At 35.4% G+C, this 26,385-nt stretch overlaps 3 protein-coding genes across 5 annotated transcripts in view; 1 reads left to right on the forward strand and 2 right to left on the reverse strand.

Annotated features, from left to right (window-relative positions):
- Positions 1-17,303, forward strand: part of LOC127866790 (protein mono-ADP-ribosyltransferase PARP14-like) — a 47,695-nt gene extending 30,392 nt beyond the window's left edge. For 2 of the 3 annotated variants that reach the window (XM_052407596.1, XM_052407597.1), the window contains exons 9-20: positions 176-419; positions 1,476-2,196; positions 2,577-3,008; positions 4,866-4,936; positions 5,063-5,299; positions 9,439-9,660; positions 10,544-10,649; positions 10,946-11,103; positions 11,434-11,605; positions 11,901-12,040; positions 12,375-12,552; positions 12,827-17,303. In XM_052407596.1, coding sequence (XP_052263556.1) covers positions 176-419; positions 1,476-2,196; positions 2,577-3,008; positions 4,866-4,936; positions 5,063-5,299; positions 9,439-9,660; positions 10,544-10,649; positions 10,946-11,103; positions 11,434-11,605; positions 11,901-12,040; positions 12,375-12,552; positions 12,827-13,095 — 2,950 coding nt within the window. In that variant the 3' untranslated portion in view covers positions 13,096-17,303. The remainder of the gene's footprint in view (positions 1-175; positions 420-1,475; positions 2,197-2,576; positions 3,009-4,865; positions 4,937-5,062; positions 5,300-9,438; positions 9,661-10,543; positions 10,650-10,945; positions 11,104-11,433; positions 11,606-11,900; positions 12,041-12,374; positions 12,553-12,826) is intronic. The other variant, XM_052407598.1, reaches the window with a different exon arrangement.
- Positions 17,304-17,639: 336 nt separating this feature from the next.
- Positions 17,640-21,484, reverse strand: LOC127866804 (uncharacterized). The gene is made up of 5 exons (XM_052407627.1): positions 21,292-21,484; positions 20,970-21,017; positions 20,269-20,493; positions 18,975-19,062; positions 17,640-18,621 (listed from the first exon to the last, which is right to left on the reverse strand). Exons 1-5 carry the CDS (start codon positions 21,395-21,397, stop codon positions 18,303-18,305), a joined length of 786 nt encoding a protein of 261 aa, XP_052263587.1. The 5' UTR covers positions 21,398-21,484; the 3' UTR covers positions 17,640-18,302.
- A 3,062-nt stretch (positions 21,485-24,546) lies between these two features.
- The window catches only part of LOC127866802 (uncharacterized), an 8,902-nt gene continuing 7,063 nt past the window's right edge, over positions 24,547-26,385 (reverse strand). Inside the window, exons 7-8 of the mRNA XM_052407625.1 lie at positions 26,106-26,385; positions 24,547-25,578 (exon numbers count right to left, since the gene is read on the reverse strand). The exon at positions 26,106-26,385 is cut by the window's right edge and continues 180 nt beyond it. Coding sequence (XP_052263585.1) covers positions 25,425-25,578; positions 26,106-26,385 — 434 coding nt within the window. The 3' untranslated portion in view covers positions 24,547-25,424. The remainder of the gene's footprint in view (positions 25,579-26,105) is intronic.

Raw genomic sequence — 26,385 nt, forward strand, 5'->3', positions numbered from 1 at the left:
TAGTAAAATCTTGTACACACTTGCGCAATGTGAGGTTATCTGTCCAACCTTAACCATTCTGACGGGCGGCGATCTCTTTATTTGATAGGTATGTTCACCGGTAGGGACAACGGTACTTCTTTAAATAATCTTTTTGTCTTGTGTACACATATGTGCAATGTTCTGTTTCTCGAAGGTTTTTGTTTGAGTCAGACCAAAATAAAGCGAAGATTGAGGCTTCATTGAAAGATGTGTTTGGGCGACCAGTTTGGATTGTAGATAACAACAGCAGTAAAATATTAAAAATCGAGTGCATTGTCGATCCGAAGGATTCTGTATCACGGCGCTTTATTATCGATTGGAAAGAAAGAGTTCGTAAATGCATTTCTTGGATAAACGACGAAATAAAAGTAGACGATTCAAATGTGGTTGCATCTGAGGTAAGACAAACTGTAACATATAAATGCTCGCATGAAATTGCAATATCTCCTGAAAATGTATCTCTATTTTAATATATGCTGAATGTGATAAATATAAGTGCTTATCTTTTTTAAACGATGTGATTTAAGAGATGTATGTGCTTTCGAATGTGATGTCTTTATAGCGTTGAATTATATTCTGAATTGTATTTAATTAGACGTTATTACTTTATATATTATACAACTTGATTAAAGCTTATACCCGTTATCACAAAAAAAAACCTTTATTATATATGTGCCTCTGGTGTCATAATGCGGAAGGCATTCGTACAATTAATGTTTGGCCATCTGTTATTTAGTTCGTTTAATTTAACAGATTCAAATATTTTCAACGTTAATGTCTGTGCCAACAACAATCAATTGAACATTCGGATGCATACAATTAACTTGTATTTTCAATACACAACTGTGACCGTATTTTGACATATTTTAGTATGTAAAGCGAGTATAAAAACTTTTGATAATATCTTTATCTTAATCTTAAGCAAAACACGAATATACACGAGCAATGTAATATCAAATATATTAAGCTATGTAATATGGTACCATTAACTAAATGCTTTTACTGTCATTAAATTCTCAACGATGAAGTTTAAGTCCATATCGACTATTTTATTCGTATTTGGTTTCGAACAAAAGTTTGTGATTTTTTGTCGTGTGAACAAATCTGCACAGACTATTGGAGGCGCCCCAAAAGAGTTCACGTGTTGTGTACATTTTTTTCCAATTCAGTTGCCATGTAATTAACTCTATTATCGGTTATTCTCTGGTACCACTTGTTGAGAAACAATTTTTACTTTTTGTATTCATTAAAATTTAAAAAATGTAACTAAGATCGCATATACTCGCTTTAATGTTATATTTTCAATGTCTATTTGTCTGGTCTGTACTTACAAGAGCACTGCCATAACTCTCAATTGCTGCTATTGTACCCTTTTAACCCATTCTCTTACGGATTATATTCAAAGTTTGGAATATCAAACTGGTGGTATCGATCAAATCATCTTGTGTGTTAAGCTGTTTGAACAGATGAAGATCAAGCTACAACGCATGACGATTCGACGGCCAGAGGATTTGGCTATTGTGCTTGACAGAAAATCGTCGGGTATCGTCATTGTTGGAGAAGCCAAAGTAGTGGATCAGCTCTCATGGGACATTGCAAAACTTATAACAGAATTGGAGGATGAGCTGGAAAAAAATAACTCTAATACTGAAGCGTGTGAAATAATTGAAATCGAACCCGGTAGATTTCAATTCATTTACACGCATAAGAAAAATGAACTCCGACGTTTCGAAGAACAGTATCAACGACTCGACGTCGTTTGTACGTGCATCGACGAACCAATTAAGAAAGGATTTATGTTTCAAGGACCACAATCAGCTGTGAAGTCTATGATAACGAAAATGCAAACATTTATTGATAATATTGTATGTAAATATATTGTGGTTACCTCTCCGGGGTTCCATGAGTTCATCTTGAGAAAGTCTGGGAAACGAGCCCTGAAGGAAATTGAAGATAAAAGACAGTGTGTATTAAGGTATGGACTTAATAATGCGGAAAACGAAACGCCACATATTTGTTATGATTTAGCAAATGGTCATAGATATTCCATTGGATCTTGCAAAGTGATGGTTATCTTAAAAGATATTACGGGGATAAAGGCAGATGCAATTATAAACCCATGTTTCGGTGATCTGTCAAACCCGTTAGGCCTCGGAGCCTTGTTAGTTGAAAAAGGTAAGTATTAATTAAATTTTAAATTTCAGTGTAATCAATATTTGTTTTTCAACACCTGAGTATTTTCAAATGAGTGAAACGGTTTATGATGGTGGATATCAAGTCAATAATTACCGTTAAGTGTTAACTTTAACAGCATGCATTTATTTTTAAACAATGTCATCAAATTGGTATATTAGTCCTAGACGTTATGACAGTCATCTGGCAACAGCTTTATAGAAAACACTTTCTCTAGTCAAGAATGTATAACAATCGCAACATGATATGATGAAGTGTTAAAACATGCACCATCTATTGTTTCTAAAAGCTTCTTACTTCAAGAACACATATGACTCGGTACTCTTTGTTAGTTATTGTCGAGTAAAAATTATCACTTACAGGTGGGCTAAGAATTCAACAGGAACTCGACGCACACAACGAGAAAAACAAGGTAATGATTGGAGGTGTTTATGTGACACAGGCTGGAAATCTTCCATACAAAGCTATTATACACGTTGTTGTACCTACCTGGTCAGATAAATCTTCAAACGAAAAGCGGTTACTCGGCAGTACCATATTCAATGCCATTGAACATGCTGATAAAATGGGATTCAAGCATATAGTTACTCCGCCCATAGGGACAGGTATTCCAGGCTTTCCTCCGGAAATGGTCGCCGACAAAATGCTCGACACATTAGCTAACTATTTCCAAAGTGGACAGAAACGTGTCACTGAGAATATCATCATCTGCGATATTAAAGAAGAAAGCATTGACGCCTTCTTAAGCACTTTAGAATCAGGCGATGAAGTTCGTTTGCGGGAACAACGACAAGGTTTCTTTTTTTTATTAGTGTGTATACACTAACAGTGAATAAGTGTAATTTAATACAAGCTGTTCTTTTCTATTTTTCTTAGCACAACGTGCTCATGGTAAACTGTTTGTTGTCGCCTTTTGTCCGTCGTTTACCTCGAGCACACTTTAGAGGCCACATCTGCATTGAAGTTTGTAACAACATTATTTTATTTTTTTTTGTCAATTGGCACATAACATCTGGGCAGTGATCGAAAGTGGATCGCATGGGATCATTTTGAAGAAAATGTCTAGGAACACTATTCGTAACAGTTTATGCCCAATAATCACTAAAATTGGTAAGAACATTTATTCTTATGATATATAAGCCGAGTTGGAAAAGGTAACGGTCCGTTAACAAAATGGTCGCCAGGGGCGGGAAGTTTTCCAGAAATGCATATAGTAAAACCTTAGGTACATATTAGAAGTCGCATGTTTTGCCTTATCTGCATGAAACTCGCTCAGAACATTTGTCTAAACGATGTCAGGCGAGTTCGTAAATGGGTATTGCCGTTTAAAAACCCTGGCCCAGGGAAAGGCGCTATTTGACGTATATTGCGATTAAAAAAACTAATTGACACTCTAGAAGTCACATGTATTACTCAATCTTCATAAAACTTATTCAGAACAGTTTTACCAATTAATAATCGAATAAGTTCGAAACGGCGTCACGCGTGGTTTAAATGTCGGTCTCAATGTCGAATTTAAGAAAACGCTTATGAACACTCAAGATGTCACATTCATGGCCCAATCGTTTTGAAATTTCAGTAAACTATTTGTATCAATGATATTCCGATCGTGTTTGAAACCAGTTACTGTGGGGTCAAAGAATGTCACTAAGTCGAATTTTAGGAACAGCTTGGGAAAATTTAAGACGCCATATTTCTTGCCCAATCTTGATTAAACTTGATCAGAACATTTGTTGTAATGAAAAAACTTAACACTTAAGAAGTCACATTTATAGTATAATCAACATGAAACTTGGTCAGAACCAACTCGAAAAGAATACTCAGAGCCTTCTTATAATAAACTTTTTTGTGAACATATTGTCCAACTTATATCTCAGCCCAGTTTGAAACTAACACTATATATGTCACAATAATTTCCGTATCGTTAAGAAACCTATTTCGCCCAATGATACCACGGCAAAATTCGAAACTGGATAAAATAAGCTCAACAATAAGTATTGTCTCTAGGCCAAATTTAAGAAAAGGCTGGTGACAACTTGGAGCTGCATCTATTGGCACAAGCATCATACGACCTGGATAGAATATATGTCCTAATCATGTCTCATACAAGACACAAACTCGATCACTATGTCAACGTTATACGATTGTGAACAGTCTGAAGGCCATATTGATTGCCACAATTGTATGAAACTTGGTCAGAACATTAGTCATGATGATAACTTATCTGAGTTTGGATCATGAGGGTTAAAAAATAGGGCGATACATAAAACGAAAGAAAATGCTTGCAAACAGTCTATATATCACATGTATTGCACAGTCGTCATCAATCTCTGTCGATGCGTTTGTCCCAATTAAATTGCATTCTACTTCGAAACTTGGTGATATAGAATCAATTTTATGGAAAAGATAAACATTAATGAAACCACATTTCTTGCCCAATCACAATTCAAGTTTCTCAGCAGATGTGTTGTTATTGTGTTATTGCCAAATTCACATAACTGATGAAATATTTCATTTATTTTTGTCCCAGGTGGGCGACTTTGTGTCGTGTTTGAAACATCTTTAACTTATGATTTATTTGGTCATATAGTAAATAAAAGTTGCTAATGTGTGTTCATGTGAACAATTCATGTGATATTAACCTTTTTCAGAAGAACAACCGAGGTCAGGTTCATTCGAATCAAAGGTGTATCTTGTAAAAGGAACACTGGCGAGTACAAAGGTAATATCCGACAACAACAAATATGTTTGTTCACCCAAATTTATTATCAATGTCAAGATTGCATTCAGATGTAAATACAAATATTAAAACCTCATTATAAATCGACATAACCGATATTTATTTTAGGCTGATGTACTCGTAAACTCCTCTAATCAGGATCTTGATCTGCGACTTGGAACTATATCAAAACAACTTGTAGCCGCGGCAGGTGAAGAGTTGATCAAAGAATGCAGCCGACGTTACCCAAATGGTATTTCGTTAGGAAAAGTTGCTGTCACTTCAGCAGGACAACTGAAAACGAGTCAAAGAATTTTTCACGGCCTGTTGCCGCCGTGGGACTCTGGAAAAGGTCATTCAGACACTGTAAGTTGATTCGATAATTTAATGATTTTCTCATTTAAGAGGAGAAGGAAACTCCAACATTCTATGTCACTGTCGTTGATTTATCTGATGCTTGATTCCCCGACAGTAAAAAGCTGCTTGACGCGACAACCTCGTGTTGTTATATCCCATTACCATTGGTAATGGGGGCTATATAGGAGTCACTTTGTCGGTCTGTCGGTCGGTCGGTCTGTCGGTCTGTCCCGAAATTTCATCCGATCTTCACCAAACTTGGTCACAAGTTGTATCTTGATGATGTATAGGTCAAGTTTGAATATGGGTCATACCGGGTCAAAAACTAGGTCACGGGTTCACTTAGTGTGTTTTAAACCGAAAGTTTGTCCGGACCATAACTATGTCATTTATCGTTTGATTTTAAAATAACATTTGTTCAACATCATGGGACGGTGTGTCGCGTGAAAAAAAGTACGTCGATATCTCCAAGGTCAAGGTCACACTTGGAGTTCAAGGGTCAAATGCTTGTCCGGAACTTAACTTTATCATTTATTGTGAGATTTTTAAATCATTTGGCAAATTTGTTCACCATCATGGGACGGTGGGTCGCGCGAAAGAATTAGGTCAATATCTTGAAGTTCAAGGTCACACTTTGAGTTCAAAGTTAAAAAATGGCCATAAATGAGCTTGTCTGGGCAATAACTATGTCGTTCGTTGTGAGATTTTTAAATCATTTGGCACATTTGTTCACCATCAGTGGAAGGTGTGTCGCGCGAAAGAATTACGTCGATATCTCCAAGGCCAAGGTCACACTTTGAGTTCAAAGGTTAAAACTGGCCAAAAATGAGCTTGTCCGGGCCATAACTATGTCATTCATTGTGAGATTTTAAAATCATTCGGCATATTTGTTCACCATCATTGGACGGTGTGTCGCGCGAAAGAATTACGTCGATAACTCCAAGGTCAAGGTCACACTTTGATTTCAAATGTCAAAAATGGCCATACAGTGTAAATGAGCTTGTCCGGGCAATGACTATGTTGTTCATTGTGAGATTTTAAAATCATTTGGCACATTTGTTCACCATTATTGGACGGTGTGTCGCGCGAAAGAATTACGTCGATATCTGCAACGTCAAGGTCACACTGTGAGTTCAAAGGTCAAAAATTGCCATAAATGATCTTGTCCGGGCCATAACTATGTCATTTTTTGTGAGATTTTAAAAATACCTGGTACATTTGTTCACAATCATTGGACGTGTCATGCGACAGAATTATGTCGATACCTCCAAGGTCTAGGTCACACTTTGAGTTCAAAAGTATAAAAATGGCCATACATTTGGACGGCATGACATGCAAAAGAATTCACGAGTTCAAAGGTCGAAATGGCCATAAATTATAATGGCATTATAATTCTTAAAAATCGCCATAAAATTGATTCTCTTGTTTTGTGAAGACAGCATGCAAAATAGTCTGTGTCAATGCGGCACGTGGGGGTATACGTCACGTCTGTGACAAAGCTCTAGTTTACTTCCAGTAAAAATATTGCCATGATACAGTTGCAACCTTAATTAATGTTTTTGAAAAGAATTACTATGCAATACTATTATATTGGTCGTTATTTTATTTCGGATCATGGACCATTACCTATTGTGTTCATGTTTTTTACCAATAATTCGTTTTATCATACATATGTAATATGTTCTGTACTCTGGCCCTTTAGCTATTTATTTTATATTCGTATTTGTTATATGTATTGACAAATTAATATATATAGTGAAAATAATGAATGTGGTAATAACACCTTGCCTTGGCATTGATCGGCATAGGTGCGTTTTTACCTTCAACATTTTTACATCTGATCGTCAAGTCAGTAAATGCAATCCTGGAGGACCATGTAAAATCAGGTCGTTTTTAGCTCATCTATTTTTTGAAAAAAAAAGAGCTATTGTCATCACCTTGGCGTCGGCGTCGGCGTCTGCGTCGGCGTCGGCGTCGGCGTCGGCGTCGGCGTTGGCGTCCGGTTAAGTTTTGCGTTTAGGTCCACTTTTCTCAGAAAGTATCAATGCTATTGCATTCAAACTTGGTACACTTACTTACTATCATGAGGGGACTGGGCAGGCAAAGTTAGATAACTCTGGCGTGCATTTTGACAGAATTATGTGCCCTTTTTATACTTAGAAAATTGAAAATTTTGGTTAAGTTTTGTGTTTAGGTCCATTTTATTCCTTAAGTATCAAAGCTATTGCTTTCATACTTGCAACACTTACTAACTATCATAAGGGGACTGTGCAGGCAAAGTAATGTAACTCTGACTGGCATTTTGACAGAATTATGTGCCCTTTTTATACTTAGAAAATTGAAAATTTGGTTAAGTTTTGTGTTTAGGTCCACTTTATTCCTACAGTATCAAAGCTATTGCTTTCATACTTGCAACACTTATTAACTATCATAAGGGAACTGTGCAGGCAAAGTTATGTAACTCTGACCGGCATTTGGATGGAATTATGGGCCCTTTATACTTGAATTATAATTGAAAATTTGGTTAAGTTTTTTGTTTTGGTCCACTTTACCCCTAAAGTATCATAGATATTGATTTCATACTAGGAACACTTGCAAACTATTATAAGAGGACAGTAAAAGGACAAGTTGCATAACTCTGGTTGTCATTATTACGGAATTATGGCCCTGTTTGACTTAGTAACTTTGAATATATGGTTAAATTTTGTGTTTCGATCCACTTTACTTCTAAATTATCAAGGCTATTGCTTTCAAACTTCAAATACTTTCATGCTATCATGAGGTTACTGTACCTGGCAAGTTTAATTTTACCTTGACCTTTGAATGACCTTGACTGTCAAGGTCAAATTATTAAATTTTGCTAATATTGCCATAACTTCTTTATTTATGATTAGATTTGATTGATACTTTGACAAAACTACTCTTACCTGACATACGACAATAGACTCCACCCAAACCATCCCCCGTGCCCTCCCCCCTCCCCTCCCCCTCCCGCCCCCTCCCCCCCCTTTTTTTAGATCATCTCACAAATGACCACCACACCCTCACACTATACCCCACCCCACCCCACCCCCCCCCCCAATATTTATGTCCCCCACTACATATTGTTTTTGCACTGTCTGTTGGTCTGTTGGTTTGTTTGCGCCAACTTTAACATTTTGCAATTACTTTTGCTATATTGAAGATAACAACTTCATATTTGGCATGCATGTGTATCTCATGAAGCTGCACATTTTGAGTGGTGAAAGGTCAAGGTCAAGGTCATCCTTCAAGGTCAGAGGGCAAATATATGTGGCCAAAATCGCTCATTTTATGAATACTTTTGCAATATTGAACATAGCAACTTGATATTTGGCATGCATGTGTATATCATCGAGCTGCACATTTTGAGTGGTGAAAGGTCAAGGTCAAGGTCATCTATGTATATGTGGCCCAAATCGCTTATTTTATAAATACTTTTGCGATATTGAAGATAGCAACTTGATATTTGGCATGCATGTGTATCTCATGGAGCTGCACATTTTGAGTGGTAAAAGGTCAAGGTCAAGGTCATCCTTCAAGGTCAGAGGTCAAATATATGTGGCCCAAATCGCTTATTTTATGAATACTTTTGCAATATTGAAGATAGCAACTTGATATTTGGCATGCATGTGTATCACACGGAGCTGCACATTTTGAGTGGTGAAAGGTCAAGGTCAAGGTCATCCTTCACAAGGTCAAGGTCATCCTTCAAGGTCAAACGTCATATAGGGGGACATTGTGTTTCACAAACACATCTTGTTTTTTTAAACGGTTAAGAAACACAAATATTTATTTTTATTATTGTATTTTTGAAATACCGTCCAACCATCGCACCCAAGAATCCCCATCCCCCCTACCACCCCCTAATTTTTTTTTTAAAGATCATCTCACAAATGACCACCACACCCTCACACTATACCCACCCCCCCCCCCTCCCAAAAAAAACAAATAAATAAAAATCCGCATTTTTTGAAGATAATGTTATAAATGTCCACACCCCCACACTATACACCCCTCTTCACTCCACCCCTCCCTCCTTTGTGATTGAAATTGAGAGTCCCTTCACCTTTAAAAAGAAAATAGATGAGCGGTCTGCACCCGCAAGGCGGTGCTCTTGTTTTATTTAGGTGCTGTTTCAATTTGTATCGAAGTGTCTCCAGAAGGCAGCCGGCAATAAGTTTCGTTCTATTTCATTCCCGGCGCTTGGAACTGGTGCGCTCAGTTACCCAAGCGACCAAGTTGCAGACATAATGTTTGATGCCGTGGAACGATTTTTCAAGGACACTCCGAAAAACAGCCTTGAGTCAATTTATTTCGTTCTATGGTCAGGAGACGCTGTTGCCATTTCTGTACGTTTTTTTAATAATATACATATATATTATTATTCTCCCTCCTCCCCGTGTACGAAGTTAAGGGGATACATTCTATCCCCTTGGGCGTATATCTGCCTGTCAATCTGTAGACACTTGTCCGTTGGCATTCTCCAACATGATTAAATGTACAACATTTAAACTTGCAGGGATTGCTTCTTATCATATGATGATGTTAATGTGCGATTTGTATCGTCTTAAATCCAGCCGCGTCTTAAGGTATTTGTCGCTATTGTGACTATCGTTTTGTAAACCTTTTGATTCAGTAATTTCTTAAATAAACAAGTTTGGTGATTTCCGATCATTGATTTGACGTTGAACAATTGTCGGAGATATACTTGGTCGTATATTCGTTTATACTATGTTTGTCATTTTCGTATTTACCTTTGGCTTCAGTATAAATGATTCGCGTACATTGACCTATCGATGTCCAATGTCACAGTAAATGTGAAAGTTTCATTATCGTGAAAAATGTGTTAGCTACTAGTTTTGAAAAGAACCTAAAACAATCATCAAATGACACACATTTGTTGAAAGGTTTAAGTCGCACTACGAGATTAAACGCAAGTTATTCATGTTTGTTAGGACCATGTACTCATCTTACAATGATTCAGTTTTGAACAGCATTCTCACAAAATAGTCATAGTTTTTCGAGGTAAGAACATTTCAATCACTTTTCCTGCTTGAACATTCAAGCTTGTATGTAATCTCATTTGTGATTGACCCATCTTTATGTCTATTTACCTGTGTTAGACAAATGATATTGACATTAATGGCTTTCAATGATTCATTTTTGGTAAAATTAAAAGTTATGAAAAAAAGTATGCATTTGTAAGGCTTGTAAGTATTTGTAACATTTTAGGCATTTGAAGAAGTTGAAAAAAGCAAGAAGACGAAAATTGAAAAAAGAAGAATAGAACCTAGCAAGTATATACCTGATGTCGGTGAGGAGAATGACGTTGCGGAAGGTACACACACGTATCTGTTGGGTTTATCATAGAGTATATGGGATTGAACAATGTGAACCATCGGATAATTTCTTAAAATACAAATTTGTTTAATTTTCACTTATTTGTATTAATATTTTGCATGTTTTATGTTTTTGTATATCGATCTATATATAGTTTTTGAAATAGTTTAACAGTATATCTTTTTCTCAGTATCTGATGAGAAACAAATGCCCATAATGTCTAAAACATAACATAATGCATGCAAATGGAATTGATGTTTTTATTGCATTTTACAATCTATATTTAACATAAAGTTAAGAAGCAAGATACGAGGCAAACAGTGACGACAATCTACATATATGCCTATTCCGAACATACTGCACAACAAGCTGCGGGAGACGTTTTGGATCTGTATGATTCTCAAATAGTTGGAATCCCAAAGTCATATATGAAAATTATTTCTGTGAAACATGTAAGACCATTTTGCATATGTTAGCTTGTATTGGTATAGTTGCAATTGAAGTGGAACAAGCGAACGTTATTAATATCCAATCAGTCACTCTTACCTTGATTGCGTTGTGTTTGAAAATAGTTTTCTTATTTTTAACGGGGTATGACTTAAAATCTTACTATGTAGAGATATCTTGAAGATCAGCGCAATGTTTGCATTATATTATGACTAAAAATGGTATATTTTATAAAAAAAGTTATCGTAAAAATAGCGTCCGTATATAAATGGAATACACAACTGCACGGTTTTTATATCTCGTCAATTACGATTTGTTATCTGATTTCATTTTAGTTGACAGATTTGAAACAGAGAGCCGATAAGCTGGGCGTCACGCTCGTTGATAAGCCTGATGGTATTGTGATTCAAGGACTAAAATGTAACATTCAAGAGATGAAGGACATTGTTGATAGATGTCGTGAAAGTATTAATCGCACGATACAAACACATGCAGACAGGAAATTAAGTTAGTTGCAATATTTGATGAATGGCATATCATATACTTTGCGTAAACTTTGTGTGTTGCTCAAACGAACTTTCAATGAGTGGTCAAAGTGTACTAATAATGCAATTTCTGCAAGCGCTTAACAGGTTTATCTAAGTAAAATACTTATGTGCAAAGTATACGGTAATTGTAGGTTTTACAAATACATTTAAATTGTTGCATGCAAAAACATGTAAATACCATTTAATTTCTTTAATAATTGTAATCGGTTGCGCATTAAAAGAAATGTCCTTAAAGATTAAATGGATACTTTAAGTTCCTCTTCCTCCAAGTTGGAAAATGACGATGGGTGACACAACGAAAGTTGTTCAGCTAAACCCTTCAGACCAAGAGTATACGATATTGGCGAAGAGATTTTGTTCCGAAACTCTCGTTCCGATACAAAACATAGTTTCGGTAAGTCATCGTTGCATATATAGCGTAGTATACTTGTGGCGATACAGATGTAGGAGTATATCGCGTATCAAAGTCAGGTATACCTTATTATTAAGTGAAGATTATTATATAATGTTTTGGTTAAATGTTACAATGACTAGATGCCTGATTGTTATTGGTTATTTTGATACATATATGACCCCGCTGTGTATTACGAATTGTCTATATATTCACGTCCATTTTACATTCCTTATGAATTGTGGCGTTGCTTTTTATAAATTAAAAGCCTTATTTACTTGTAATTTGAGTTAAACTTTGAGTTTCATGTATTACATGTAAAGTGTTTATATATCAGATTGAACGAATCCAAAACCCAACATTATATATGCAAAACTATGGAAAAAAGAAGGAAATGGAGACTGCCAACATAGGATCGCACAATCCTATCGAGAGACGATTGTGGCTTGGCACACGATCAGCCGATGTTACTCAGAATATTTATCAGAAAGGTTTCGATCGCAAGTTAAAGAGTGGTAAGATTCCATATCGTTATATATCACTGGAAAATGGGTGCGTTTTTTAGTAATATTTGCATTGCGAATTAGTGTCTTTTGTAATACTATGGCCTTAATTTGATGTCGTGCTCAAGTAAATACAGAAGGTTGATATTGGAACATGCGTTATCTATCTGATAATTGATAATGTATTTGTGTTGACATTCTTATGACACTGAACGCATTGTACATGTGTTTTAATCATTCGTTTAAGCGTTCTATGGTATTAATGTATTTTTTGTTCGCTTCACAGGAACAACACTAGGTTCCGGAGTTATGTTTGCAGTCAATGCGAGAACAGCATTAGGCTATTGTCAAGCAGATGCTACTGGCTCCAGGCGCATGTACTACGTGGACGTACTGACAGGGGATAGCTGTGCTGGAAGTGGCTTATTTACAAAGCCACCGTCTCGAAATGATCCTAAGAATCCTATGCGGTGCTTTGATTCGACAACTCTTTATTATTTTCCACGATGCCCAAGCTTACCCTTCGTTTTTGATAACGTTTCGTTGACGTTTTGAGTTCACTTGGAATCCGGTATCAACTTTCTCACGTATTAAAACACATTTTTATGTATTGTTCTCGTGATCTTCTATATATTGATTTACGAATATGACGCCATACGAGACTTTTCATACTTTTCATAGTGCGTTTATGTAGATTATGTAAATGGTTGCGTGTGACAATGGATCACAATGGTCCTGTCCTTAATAATATGCTTTTTAATGTTTTTGTTTAAGTTTATATGTTTGGCAGCCATAATCCTGATAAATGTCTGTGATTACATATGTTAAATATACAAGTCAGTTTGTTATGCACGATTACCAACACAACTCTATTGTTCGTTGATTATAGACTTGCACACGTTCACAATAAGTTGTTTTACTGTAAAATATATTACTTTATTATCTTTACCAAAAATTGCATTGTATTTCGATTTGTTATGCTTTTTGACTGTTTGTGTGAGCTTGTGTAAATATGTTGAACAGTACACATGTTGTTGTATTTTCTTTTTTCGGTTATATACTCTCTATGTGCTGTGCTTGTCAGTGCTAGTATTTTGCAGATTTTAAATTGTTTCGAACATTTACATAGATGTGTTTATATTTGTTGAGTTATCATGTTCATGCTATTTGAAATATTGTAAATACTGCACCAAGAAGTAAATGATTGATGCATTAAAGCTGCAATTTAAATGTACTAATGTAAATAAACATTCATTTTAGTTAAATTTATTGTAAAAATGGAACACGTTTTCTGGGGTGTACGTTAATGTTGTTTCTAAGAACATTATGTAATGTCCTCTTTATTATGCCCCCCTTCGAAGAAGAGGGGGTATATTGCTTTGCACATGTCGGTCGGTCTGTCGGTCCGTCCACCAGGTGGTTTCCGGATGATAACTAAAGAACGCTTGGACCTAGGATCATGAAACTTCATAGGTACATTGATCATGACTCGCAGATGACCCCTATTGATTTTGAGGTCACTAGGTCAAAGGTCAATTTCACGGTGACCCGAAATAGTAAAATGGTTTCCGGATGATAACTGAAGAACGCTTAGGCCTAGGATCATGAAACTTGATAGGTAGATTAATCATGACTCGCAGTTGACCCCTATTGATTTTTAGGTCACTAGGTCAAAGGTCAAGGTCACGGTGACCCGAAATAGTAAAATGGTTTCCGGATGATAACTCAAGAACGCTTAGGCCTAGGATCATGAAACTTGATAGGTAGATTAATCATGACTCGCAGTTGACCCCTGTTGATTTTCAAGTCACTACGTCAAAGGTCAAGGTCACAGTGACCTGAAATAGTAAAATGGTTTCCCGATGATAACTCAAGAACGCTTATGCCTAGGATCATGACACTTAGTAGGTAGATTGATAATGGCTGACAGATGACCCCTTTTAATTTTCAGGTCACTAGGTCAAAGGTCAAGGTCACGGTGACCCGAAATAGTAAAATGGTTTCCAGATGATTACTCCAGAACGCTTATACCTAGGATCATGAAACTTGACAGGTAGATTGATCATGACTCGCAGTTGACCCCTATTGATTTTCAGATCACTATATCAAAGGTCAAGGTCACGGTGACCTGAAATAGTAAAATGGTTTCCGGATGATAACTCAAGAACGCTTAGGCCTAGGATCATGAAACTTGATAGGTAGATTGATCATGACTCGCAGATTACCCCTATTGATTTTCAGGTCACAAGGTCAAAGTTCAAGGTCACAGTGACCCGAAATAGTAAAATGGTTTCCGGATGATAACTAAAGAACGCTTATGCCTAGGATCATGACTCTTAGTAGGTAGATGATAATGGCTGGCAGATGACCCCTATTGATTTTCAGGTCACTAGGTCGAAGGTCAAGGTCACGGTGACCCGAAATAGTAAAATGGTTTCCCGATGATAACTCATGAACGCTTATGCCTAGGATCATGAAACTTCATAGGTACATTGATAATGACTTGTAGATGACCCCTATTGATTTCAGGTCACTAGGTCAAAGGTCAAGGTCACGGTGACCCGAAATAGTAAAATGGTTTCCGGATGATAACTCAAGAACGCTTATGCCTAGGATCATGAAACTTGATAGGTAGATTGATCATGATTCGCAGTTGACCCCTATTGATTTTCAGGTCACTATATCAAAGTTTAAGGTCACGGTGACCTGAAATAGTAAAATGGTTTCCGGATGATAACTCAAGAACGCTAATGGCTACGATCATGAAACTTCATAGGTACATTGATCATGACTTGCAGATGACCCCTATTGATTTTCAGGTCACTAGGTCAAAGGTCAAGGTCACAGTGACAAAAAACATATTCACACAATGGCTATCACTACAACGGAGAGCCCATATGGGGGGCATGCATGTTTTACAAACAGCCCTTGTTTTGCTTTAGCTAATCAAAGAACAATATGCTTATGACAAACATGTGTGATTACCTATTGTTCGTTGTGCTGTGTGAGTCGTCCTTCGTCAACATAAATATTGTGAACATTCTAGGGATATTCCCGAGTTGTGTTTCCGTAAAATAAGCCATCGACATCGCAGAATCATAAACAATTAAAAGCTCGTGGAGCGAAGTTATTTGAGCTTTTTCAAGCAATGGAAATAAATCTTGAAAATATAATCACCATACAGTGCCTAAGACATAATACCGAGTTCAAAAATGGTCTCGATCAATTAATATGGCTATAGCAAAAACGATTTTACTGAACATTTTAGTCCGTCAGCATAAACCTTGGCCATTATCGTTTGTTATTAGGTTTAATGGAATGATTAAATCATTGAAAACAAACATGAACGCAAGGGCCCCATCAGGTTGTCTAAAGTAAAGCCTTTAGAACACTACCTGCTTAGAACAGTTTTGGTCCTTCCTTACTCAGGTGAGCGCATAAGAACATTTTGCCTTCTCGTATTGTATGGCCCTCTAATACATTATCAGGAAATTTAAAATATTCAAAATACTTACATGTTAATGAAATAATTAGACTCTTTCATCAGAAGTTTAACACCTCGCTCTTTGTTTTATATAATTTATGTCAATGTTTGTGAATACCTACACTCGAAAAAGACCAATATTTATAATTCCTTTCGATCACAAGTACCTCATAATGTTTAACCTTTATATTCGTTCGCTGTCGACATCAGTTTAACATGAATATGTTGACCTACTGATGTATGTGATAGCTACTTTGCAAATAGTGCCTTTGCTAAAGTTCTCTTAGCCTGACTGTCATTGTGTGTAATTTATAGCTGCTTTCTTATCGGATTTTACTGTTGTTCAATACTATGAAATTCATTGGTATGTTCAGAGCGACAATTTACTTTCTTAAAAAAATATTTATTAGATCATTTTATGTTAATGGCCTTTTTGTTGATGTATTAATGTTTTTTTTATTTAAGTTACAATTTTACAATTTCAGTATTTTTATATCAATATATTTCAATTGTTTCAATAGCATTGTAATTGTAATTCATTTAAACGTTTGTATTCTTTTTCAGGTACTGTTTTAAATTTTCCTTACTATTCTTTTAAATTGTATACCAATCGCCAAATGGTATTTGAAGTCTTGAGCAATGATGGCCTTTGTTAAGTTATTCATTTTTATGTCCCCCACCACTATAGTGGGGGACATATTGTTTTTGCCCTGTCTGTTGGTTGGTTGGTTGGTCTGTTGGTCTGTTGGTTGGTTTGCGCCAACTTTAACATGTGCAATGACTTTTGCAATATTAAAGATAGCAACTTGATATTTGGCATGCATATGTATCTCATGGAGCTGCACATTTTGAGTGGTGAAAGGTCAAGGTCATCCTTCAAGGTCAAAGGTCATATATAGAGCTTCGAAGCAGCGCAAAAGGGGACATAGTGTTTCTGACAAACACATATCTTGTTTGGATTTGTTTTCATTTTCGGCGTTCAAATACTGTTGAGAAAAAAACACTAGGGTTGTTACCATTCTTCCGATGCAGTTATCAGTTGATTGGTATTGTCACTAAATGATTACCGATCATAAACCAGCAAATGTGAATTCCTTTCTTTACATTTGGAAAATGGCTCTTGTAACGTTATTTTATCAGAATACAGTTACGACAGGGCGTTAACTGTACTTTACTCTTCTTGTTACGACTTCGATTTCTTGTATGTTTACCTCTTATTAATTTCCAGCATTATACCACCTATGCTATATATGACTTGAATAAAGATTCTTCTTTTAAATGTGTTTATCAAGATGTGCATAATTATTTTAAATTAAGAGAATGTTAATTAAATTGTCGGAAACTCCATTCTATTAACCATTCCGAAATAATTATGTTAAGCCTGGGAAAACAGTTATTTTGTACGCATGGTCCTTAATTAACGGTAAAAGACCGTCGTTAAGAAGTAACAAAGCAGTATTTATATGCGGACGTTTTGGTATTCAACAGCTGAGTGCATTTATTACAGCAAAAACCAAGTGTCTCGTAAATTGTGTCGTTATATTGCTTTGTTCAGACGACCTTCGTATACAACATCAAGCTACAGCATACACAAACTTAAAGAAAACACCAATCATTTAAAATTGCAAAATCATCGAAACAAATAGCCGTTTAATTGTCACACAGAAAATCACATATAATAAGTAACGCATGTTCTATACTTGAGTTTTCAAACACAAGTGTAATATTCGTTTTCAAAAACATAATAATTCAATTATAGTATGTGCGTCCATATTAATTATGATCACTGTATATTGCCGAAAACATATGAAAATAAGGCATTGCTGAATTTAAAGGCTCATTTATACATAAGGTATTTATGGACGCATTTTGCGAATGTCAGGTTATGTTTGAGCTTTACACTAAAACCATTGATTATGCGCACGAATATTCTTCATAAATCTCACCATCGCTATCTTCTTGTAATGTTATCTCAAACTGTTCGTTGTCCGTTATCACTGGTATGGCTTGTTCTACAACGGGCTCTGCGTCACAGGCAATGTCCTGATATAGACCGGTGTCGTTATAATAACAGTCGGGGTCGGAGCCGTCGGATGTGCTAGTCGGATCGTTCTCCTTAGACTCTTCGTTCATGTAGTGAGCCGGTCCATCAAAATCGGATTCATCGGAGGAGAAGTCGTCCACAAATGATTCTTCATCAGAATCAAATCTTGGTTCAACATTAATTGCGATATTGTGATTCGATCGCTTTGGCTCCAGATACGCGTTATCAGAGTAATCACTCTTGATCTCCGTTCATCTTCTTCGGCAGTGCGTACACTTGTATGTCTTCAACAGCCGACAAGTGATGAAAACACGGCTTGTGAGCTACCTTATCCTGTCCCTGGAAATGCGACGTATGTGGGTCTCTTACATAGACATTATGGTCGTTATCTCCTGGCAGTTCATCATACAAGTCTTCCGTGTGCATTGAGCCTATAACGTAAGCGGCATTTGTGTGACCTCTTTTTGTGTTGTTTATACAGACATTGCTAGTAGAACCAACGCCATTCTTATATTGAACTGACACGGCGTCTTGCTTTCTTGCTGCCGTTTTACTGAAATTTAACAACAGCTTTTATTACGTATAATGCGATATACTTTCACAAAAGTGTGATTTTGCATTAACAATAGTCGTACGCCGATCTTTATATATGTTTAATGATGATGAAACTCCATATATATGGGAGGTGTTCTGCGAACCATCCGCTAGTGTCTTATTTCAGGCATGTGACCAATACATATTGAAATATGTTTAAAATATGTTGATATATGTTTACTGGTGATTTGTATAGTTCTACATGATATTAAGTTGTGTGTGCATTTAATTCCTGATTTTATGTTAACAGTAATGCATGCCTATAAACAACATTCAACCGTTTTTGATAACACAATTATGTCTTATTCATACCGCCTGTAAACGAATATGCCCACAGCAAGTACACAACCAATACAAATTACACCAAAGCCAGCTGCTAACGCAATCGTCACTTCATTATCTGAAACAAAAGTTGGATTAATTATTTGCTACACAATAAATTCGTCAACAGCTAATTAGTCCCCTACCGGTTTCACCGGAGGGGAAGTATGGTTTGCACTCCGTCTGTCAGTCTGTCTGTCCGTCACACTTTTCTGGATCCTGCGATAACTTTAAAAGTTCTTAATATTTTTTCATGAAACTTGAAACATGGATAGATGGCAATATGGACATAATGCACGTCATTTCATTTTGTTCCTACGTCAAAAATTCTGGTTGCTATGGCAACAAAAAGACTAGAAATACTGCTGAAAATGGTGGTTTTCTGGATCCTGCGATAACTTTAAAAGTTCTTTATATTTTTTCATGAAATTTGGAACATGGATAGATGGCAATATGGACATTATGCACGTCATTTCATTTTGTTCATACATAAAAAAATTTGGTTGCTATGGCAACAAATTAAAAAATATTCTGACAATGGTGGAATTTCTGATAATGGTGGAGCCGGTAGGAGACTTTTATTGCTTGGCAATAGTCTTGTTTTGTATATTAACATTTATTTGTCTTAAGTTATCAACTCTACCTCGTATGTCTCAAAAATTCCAAGCTGATATGCTATTTTATGTTTAATTATTTAACAGTATACGGATCTGGATTTTGCCGACTTAAGTTTAAAAGTATCCGCATATATCGTTTAAAAATTGATGTTTTTTTCATATGCAATCATATTCCTAACTACAGCGAATAAAACGTGCACTATTTTGTGCAAAACAAGTTGAACCGCTAAATAATGGATTCCCTTATGCTATGCTAGATAAAGGACTGTTAAATCAAGTATATTCATCAGCTTAAGTTGTGTGGTTTTTCAAAACAATACTTATTCGTGGACACGGTAAATGACGGATATCTGATTTTGCAGAGAAATTTACGTCGGTCATTTTCCAATGCGTTTATTTAAATTCGTGAATCGGTTAACACAAGAAATCTACAAAAACCAATACATAACGAATAATGATCATTTTGCAGTATTTCATACTAGTTAAAATATAATTAAATGTGTAGGATCGTATTTACAAAGGTATTAGAAAAAACCATCCCAATGTAAAAATGTGAAAAAAAATATGTAAAAATCTGACTTTGACTGGCAACGACAAACAACTGGTAACAATGTTCTTGTCATGACTTTAAAATAACGGATTGCTTTATAAGCTTATCGATGTCTTACATTGTTTTCCATCGTTCTGCCGTGTCGTTTCAAGCTGATGTGAAGCAAACGGATCTGTAGAATTATCAACTGTGGCTGTATTTGCTGGTGTAACATTATCAGTGACCGGCTGTACTGTATCGTTCATAATTACGCTTACTGTGGAATGCATAGTTGACATCGTCGCTATCGTCGTCGAAGATGCTGCAGTTGAGGATGATGTAGAAACTTGCCCGACCGGATTTCCTGTTAACGCAATGAGGGAAGTTGATTAAACACATGACTAGTAATAACTATAGAAATACAGTACTAAATAAAAATGTATTGAATTGAACATATTTTTTTAATGCATCAGTCCTCGTTTTTAATACTTATAACTTAAGCGGAAAGCAGATTCAATATATATACGCCCTATAAACAGAAACACAATATATACGAAAACCAAAAGGGAATTTAAGTTTTGTATAATTCATGCCAACTTTCCATGGTTATGTTGTAGATGTTTTCACATGTATACATGTTGTTATTGTTACATCGGTCATTTTGCAAACAAAATATTATTTCACGTTGATTCATAAGGTAAGCTTATACACAAAACTAAAACTTTTTCAAATATTTGTTTCGATTTAAAATTACCAACATTTAAAATAGCATATCTGTCATTTCCAATTATTAAAATGTTGATATGTATTGGTAGCTGCATATATAAGCATAAAACGCACCTTTAAAACAGGTACTGGCGAAGTCGAACGTGTAAGGAGGATGTGTATCTATAGCAACAATACATATGCATAGTTCATTGTGTAACACAATCAAGAAAATTGTTTTGAAAAATAACAATTCATAAAGTTCAACCTGCGATTAGTAACCCCACACATGATTACTTGTACATCATCATCTGTAATTTCCATCAATCGTTTAATATACTTTAACACATATTGGAATAATTATTGTATTAAATTGTTGTAACATCTGGATAATTGTGACATATTTCTATGACTTGAGACATTACAGTACCTTGTGAGTACAATGTACACAATTTACCAAATATGCAAAGTACTATAAAGGATCTTTTGCAGTCTTCAAATTCTGGCTGACGGAATTTGTCCAGAGAACCACTGATTGTACCACAAGAATGCAATTGAGCCATCGGGAAGTTCAGGTCCGTCTAAAAATGATATATCTCAAAACAACATTGTATAGGAAGATTTACACAAATGCTACGCGCAGTTTATATTAAATACTTACAGCTTGTAAAAACATGCATCTTACTGTGCTGATGTAATGTGTTATGTGTTTAAAACTCATGTCTACCGAACACGATCGTTTGCATTTTAAAAGGGTATCAGCTGTAATGACAGTAAATGATGTGTAGTTCTCTGAAAACGGTTGTGTGTGTAAGACGCAGTTTGCGAATGGGAAACTGCAGCTTTAACAAAAACTTGGCGTATTAACACGATGCATTACTGAGTCATCAAATGTTATTTGATTTATAGATATATTGCAAATTATAATTACAAAAAGTAATCATAGCTGAGCTGATCCAGTTTAACTGCGGTATTGAATTAAGTGTGTAAGATATGCATTACACATTTTTGCATACAACTATATACGTTTCAGTGGACAAGGGCTTAACAAACTTTAATGCATAATTGTACTAAAATATTTACTTGATCAGCGTGTATAAGCCTTAACTTCATATCAATGTGTTGTTTAATTTGACATACCAATGCTGCTCCAGTTCGGCCCATCCTTTTCCATTGTCCAGTAAGCACCAGGTGGTGCTTGAATAGTGATAAGGTCTTCTATTGTCACGTTAACTGCACATTTGGTGGCCTCATACCATGGACCAGTGTAGACATGGTAATTTTGTACTGTACACGGACCATCTAAAGATAAAATGACAAGAAACATGCAATAGTTGGAGTCACAGAAAAATCGCAACGAAACAGGCAAAAAGGTATGTCAATACACATATTGTTCAGTTCCTGCGTCATAATTCGTCAGTTTAGTGTGGAAATAAAGCGTAATAATAATAATTATAATATTTTCAGTAGAGAACCATGTTCCCATCTTTCCTAACCATCAATATTTCGTTATTTAAAATATTGTCAAACATTTAACATACACTCCAAATCGCGTATATACGAAATAAAAATTAAGGTCTTATGTGCTTGGTATCCATGATTACCTCATCCGGTAATTCTGACGTCAAGCAGAAATCAGCAACCATAAAACTAATATCATATTCAATTTTTCATTTGAGTAAGCCGAAACAAAAGAAGAGTTTCATCGAATTTCCCAAAACAATTTTTTTTTCTGAATTGTACACAGAAACAAAAACTAATCTACTATTTAAAACCAATCTTACGCCCTAAACCCCACATACCTGCAATCATTATGGATTACCTTTATTTGGGTGACAACAAATGTAGTGTTTGCTTTGATCACAATCAGCGAACTGAACGCCTCCTGACGGAACTAGGTAATCATTTATATGCAGATATCCGCATCGTTCAATTTCACCTAAGAATAAGATAATTTGTCATTATAGAACACAAGTTTTGACATTTGAAATAAAGGGCATATTAAATATTGGCTTCATATACGCTCAAAATATTATTAACACGACAGCGAGCGAATATTTATAGAATCGTATTTATAAACATTTACAAGTAAGGAAGATTAAAAGACGTTGCAAATGTTGCCCCAATACTTTCTAGGGGTTTCTCTTATCAAAACACTGATAAATACGAGTAAAATTACGCGGTATAGAGCAATCCCATTAGCCATGTATGATGGTACATTCATACGTCATGGCACATTATTTTTATTTGAACTTTTCAAAACGCAATTAGTATCTTGTGGTACATATGAACATATAATGTGTTGGAAGCAATATTAATCATGCTTACATAGTAAGTAGTAAGTTTTAAACTGTGAACAGTAAGTAACGTTTCTTTTCTACATTTAGCGAGTTGTAATGTTATGTTATTACACAAAGATTGACGTTTACCTTGACTGCTGTTAAATGTATAATCTCCAGTCCATCCTTGAATACCATTAATTAGTTCGTAAGAAGGTAATGATCCTTCTGTATGTCTAGGCGCGCGTATCGGAAAACCGTTTTTAGCAAAACATGTTTGCATCGCTTCCCTCCATGAAGATGGGTGCCTCGAGCATAATATAACTTCTGAAACGATGATATAGATTGCATCCATACGTTTAAAATATAGACTTTATATTTAATGTAGAATTTCCTTCGATACGTTTCGTGCAAATAAAGGCAATCAATAATCATTATTGATTACATGTTTCTACTTTTAAATAGTACATGTGTTTTTCTTTATTTGTATCTAATGTAGAACGATTATTAAAATTATTAAATTAATATTATCATCAATACGCATACGCTGTTAGAAATCATACATACTTCCTAGCACGTGGTCGCCCATCAGTATCATGTCGATTATTAACATAACCAACACGGGTTTCGTCTTCATGGTTTAAATACGTTATATACGTAAAAGTAAAATGTTAACTTCAGTGAGTCATATAAAACATCCATGTAACAGCAGAAGAATTTTATGATATAAATTAATTAATCACCAGAGTTTCACTAATCCAGTGTCGTTTACGTGGCAATTCATACATGATTAAATCCATGAATATTTAAAGACAACACACACAATACATTTCGCGTAGCTGTGCTTTTAAACATTACTTATTTGAAACATAAAACAAAAAAGAAGACGTTTGGCTTCTAAAACACACTTAAGTCTACAACAAGAAATGAATCGCTGTACTTATCGCAAACATGAAACTCTAAATTGTCCATTAAGTTGACGGTATTGATAAGACCTAAACATAGCCCGTCCAATACAAGGGACTCTAAATCAATCCTGTCAAGATAAGGTTCGATGGATATTGAACATTCCTTCGTTCATATAGCAACCTTTATTTACTTTGTGAGCAATCTCGCTCATGGTGTAACCAAACTGCGTGCAGAAATATTAATCACAAACTGACGAATTGTTTATGTAGCCTACATAATAAACATGGGGTTTAATAAAATATAATATAATACACCCGGTATAATACAGTAACGTATCTAACCATTCAAACTGTGTGTGCGTTTTGTATTGTGTGGACCCTTATAGATAACGCGTCAAGTTTTATCAATTGGACTTCAACAGTGTCCCTTACACCTTGCTGCTATAACTCGCTGATGTTCAGAAAACGGTATAGTAATAACGAATATTGGTAATTGTATAATGTTTTACTTTATTGATGTTCTATTTACATTCCAGTGATATGATAAAATACAAAAGGCTGGGCATCTTTAGATGTGAAAGCATACACATGTATAATTTTGATCTAAGCGGGACCATATCGTATCATAAACTGAATAATTATCAACTCGCTGCTTATTTAACCTGAACGGTTCTGATAAGCTCAAAATAGCAATGGGTTTTTGTGTTATTTATAGATTCTTTGTTAGTCATATTATTATTATATGTTTATATACAATAGCACAATAATCATCAGAACTCAATTCAATCAATATTTAAATATGAACATTGTCTCAATATGATTGGACTTTGTTCCAAATTATTAATTTGTGAAAATTGTAAATCGTTATATTAAAAAATGTCATCTGCACATGGGATACACGTTAATTAAAAAGGTTTTATTCCCAAGAACGTATTATTGCATAAACACTTAAAACTGAATTGCTTCACGACTTAGACAATGGAATGCCTCGCCCATGCATGGGTTTTGTGTGTTGTATTCCATGATTATTACCTTATCTATATCTGCCACATGTCAACTGGCGATTGCCGAGTGTAATGTTTAAATATAAGTTTTATAGAATATGCTAGTTTTGGGAGAAAAACACTGATCTGCTGATACAGACAAAGATAAACCATATGCATTTCTTTAAACATCCCAAACTACATCGATCATTATTATTTACATTGATTGATTCCTGGGTCCTTGCAATGTGCACATACTCCGGGATACGTGTGTTTCAGTAAAGTATTATTTGAATTTGATTTGGGTCAGTCACTACACTTCGGCTACAGCAAGATTCTAATTCACACGGTTATACTACAACAGATTTGCGGAAGGCAGTTGAAACTTGTCTTCAATAATTGTTTGCAATGTTGAATAAATCAGCGTCCCTTGAACAGGCAGCATCTTGAACAACCTGAATCTTCTGACCCGACTACAAAATCACTTGTTTTATAGATTGTCCTATCATATTCGTCCGGTTTCCTGCCATGTACTTCACTCAATTCGTGTTCTTCACTGCTATGATCGGCCTTTCTATTGCAAGAGCAGATAGCGTGAAAGACTATACTACCCGGTTATTATTATTGTAATAATCTATTTACATGTGGAAAAACAAAGCCACGGGCAAACATTATTTAGCACATATGGTAATACTTAGTTAATACGCTAATGGTACATAATTTATAGCATAGTTTTTAAATATTGCTAAATGTTCATTTTTGCTCAGCCTGTATAATGTTGACTAAACATTAAAGAGCGTATTTTCTATGTATGTATATATATAACAAATTGAAAAAAATATTTCTGAGGAATATAGCAAACAAGGCAGTGCCATTGTGTATTATTTGGAAATATACTTTTATACATACTGTAGAATATGTATTAATATTTTTTTATATTATATCAACATGTTATTATTTTTCATTTCAAAATGCTTACTTAAAAAGTCAAAGTTTTGGAAATGTCTGTCTCACTGGCGTACAAATGTGGTTTATTGATGATACAGATTAAGGTTAGCTCTAAAGTTGCTAAATATACAAGAGCAGAGGTTACAGTATTACCTTCGTAATAATATACATGCAAGTGTAATTCCGGAAATAACAACAGTCACAATTCCTATACTGAGGCCAATCGCTAACGCTGATTTAGTCGTGGATGCTTCAAATGGTTCATTTGGTGCAATTGTAATTATTCCGACTGAATCGTTAAATTCAGATGAAGGTTTCGATAAAGTGAGCGTTGATTTGGAGGATCGAATAGTAGTGAAACCAACAGTGATCACACGTGAAAGTGCAGACTGCGTTTTATGTGGTTTGTAGCTTGCGAATGTGGAAGATGCTA

The sequence above is a fragment of the Dreissena polymorpha genome, chromosome 2 (assembly GCF_020536995.1).
Source record: "Dreissena polymorpha isolate Duluth1 chromosome 2, UMN_Dpol_1.0, whole genome shotgun sequence".
NCBI classification, from domain to species: Eukaryota; Metazoa; Mollusca; class Bivalvia; order Myida; family Dreissenidae; genus Dreissena; species Dreissena polymorpha.

Coding starts and splice junctions, on each gene's coding strand:
- LOC127866804 (XM_052407627.1), bottom strand. CDS start 21,397: ATGGCTCAATTGCATTCTTGTGGTACAATCAGTGGTTCTCTGGACAAA. Junction 20,494..20,969: donor CGCCAGTACCTGTTTTAAAG/GTGCGTTTTATG, acceptor TTGCGTTAACAG/GAAATCCGGTCGGGCAAGTT. Junction 18,622..18,974: donor GGCATATTCGTTTACAGGCG/GTATGAATAAGA, acceptor GTTAAATTTCAG/TAAAACGGCAGCAAGAAAGC.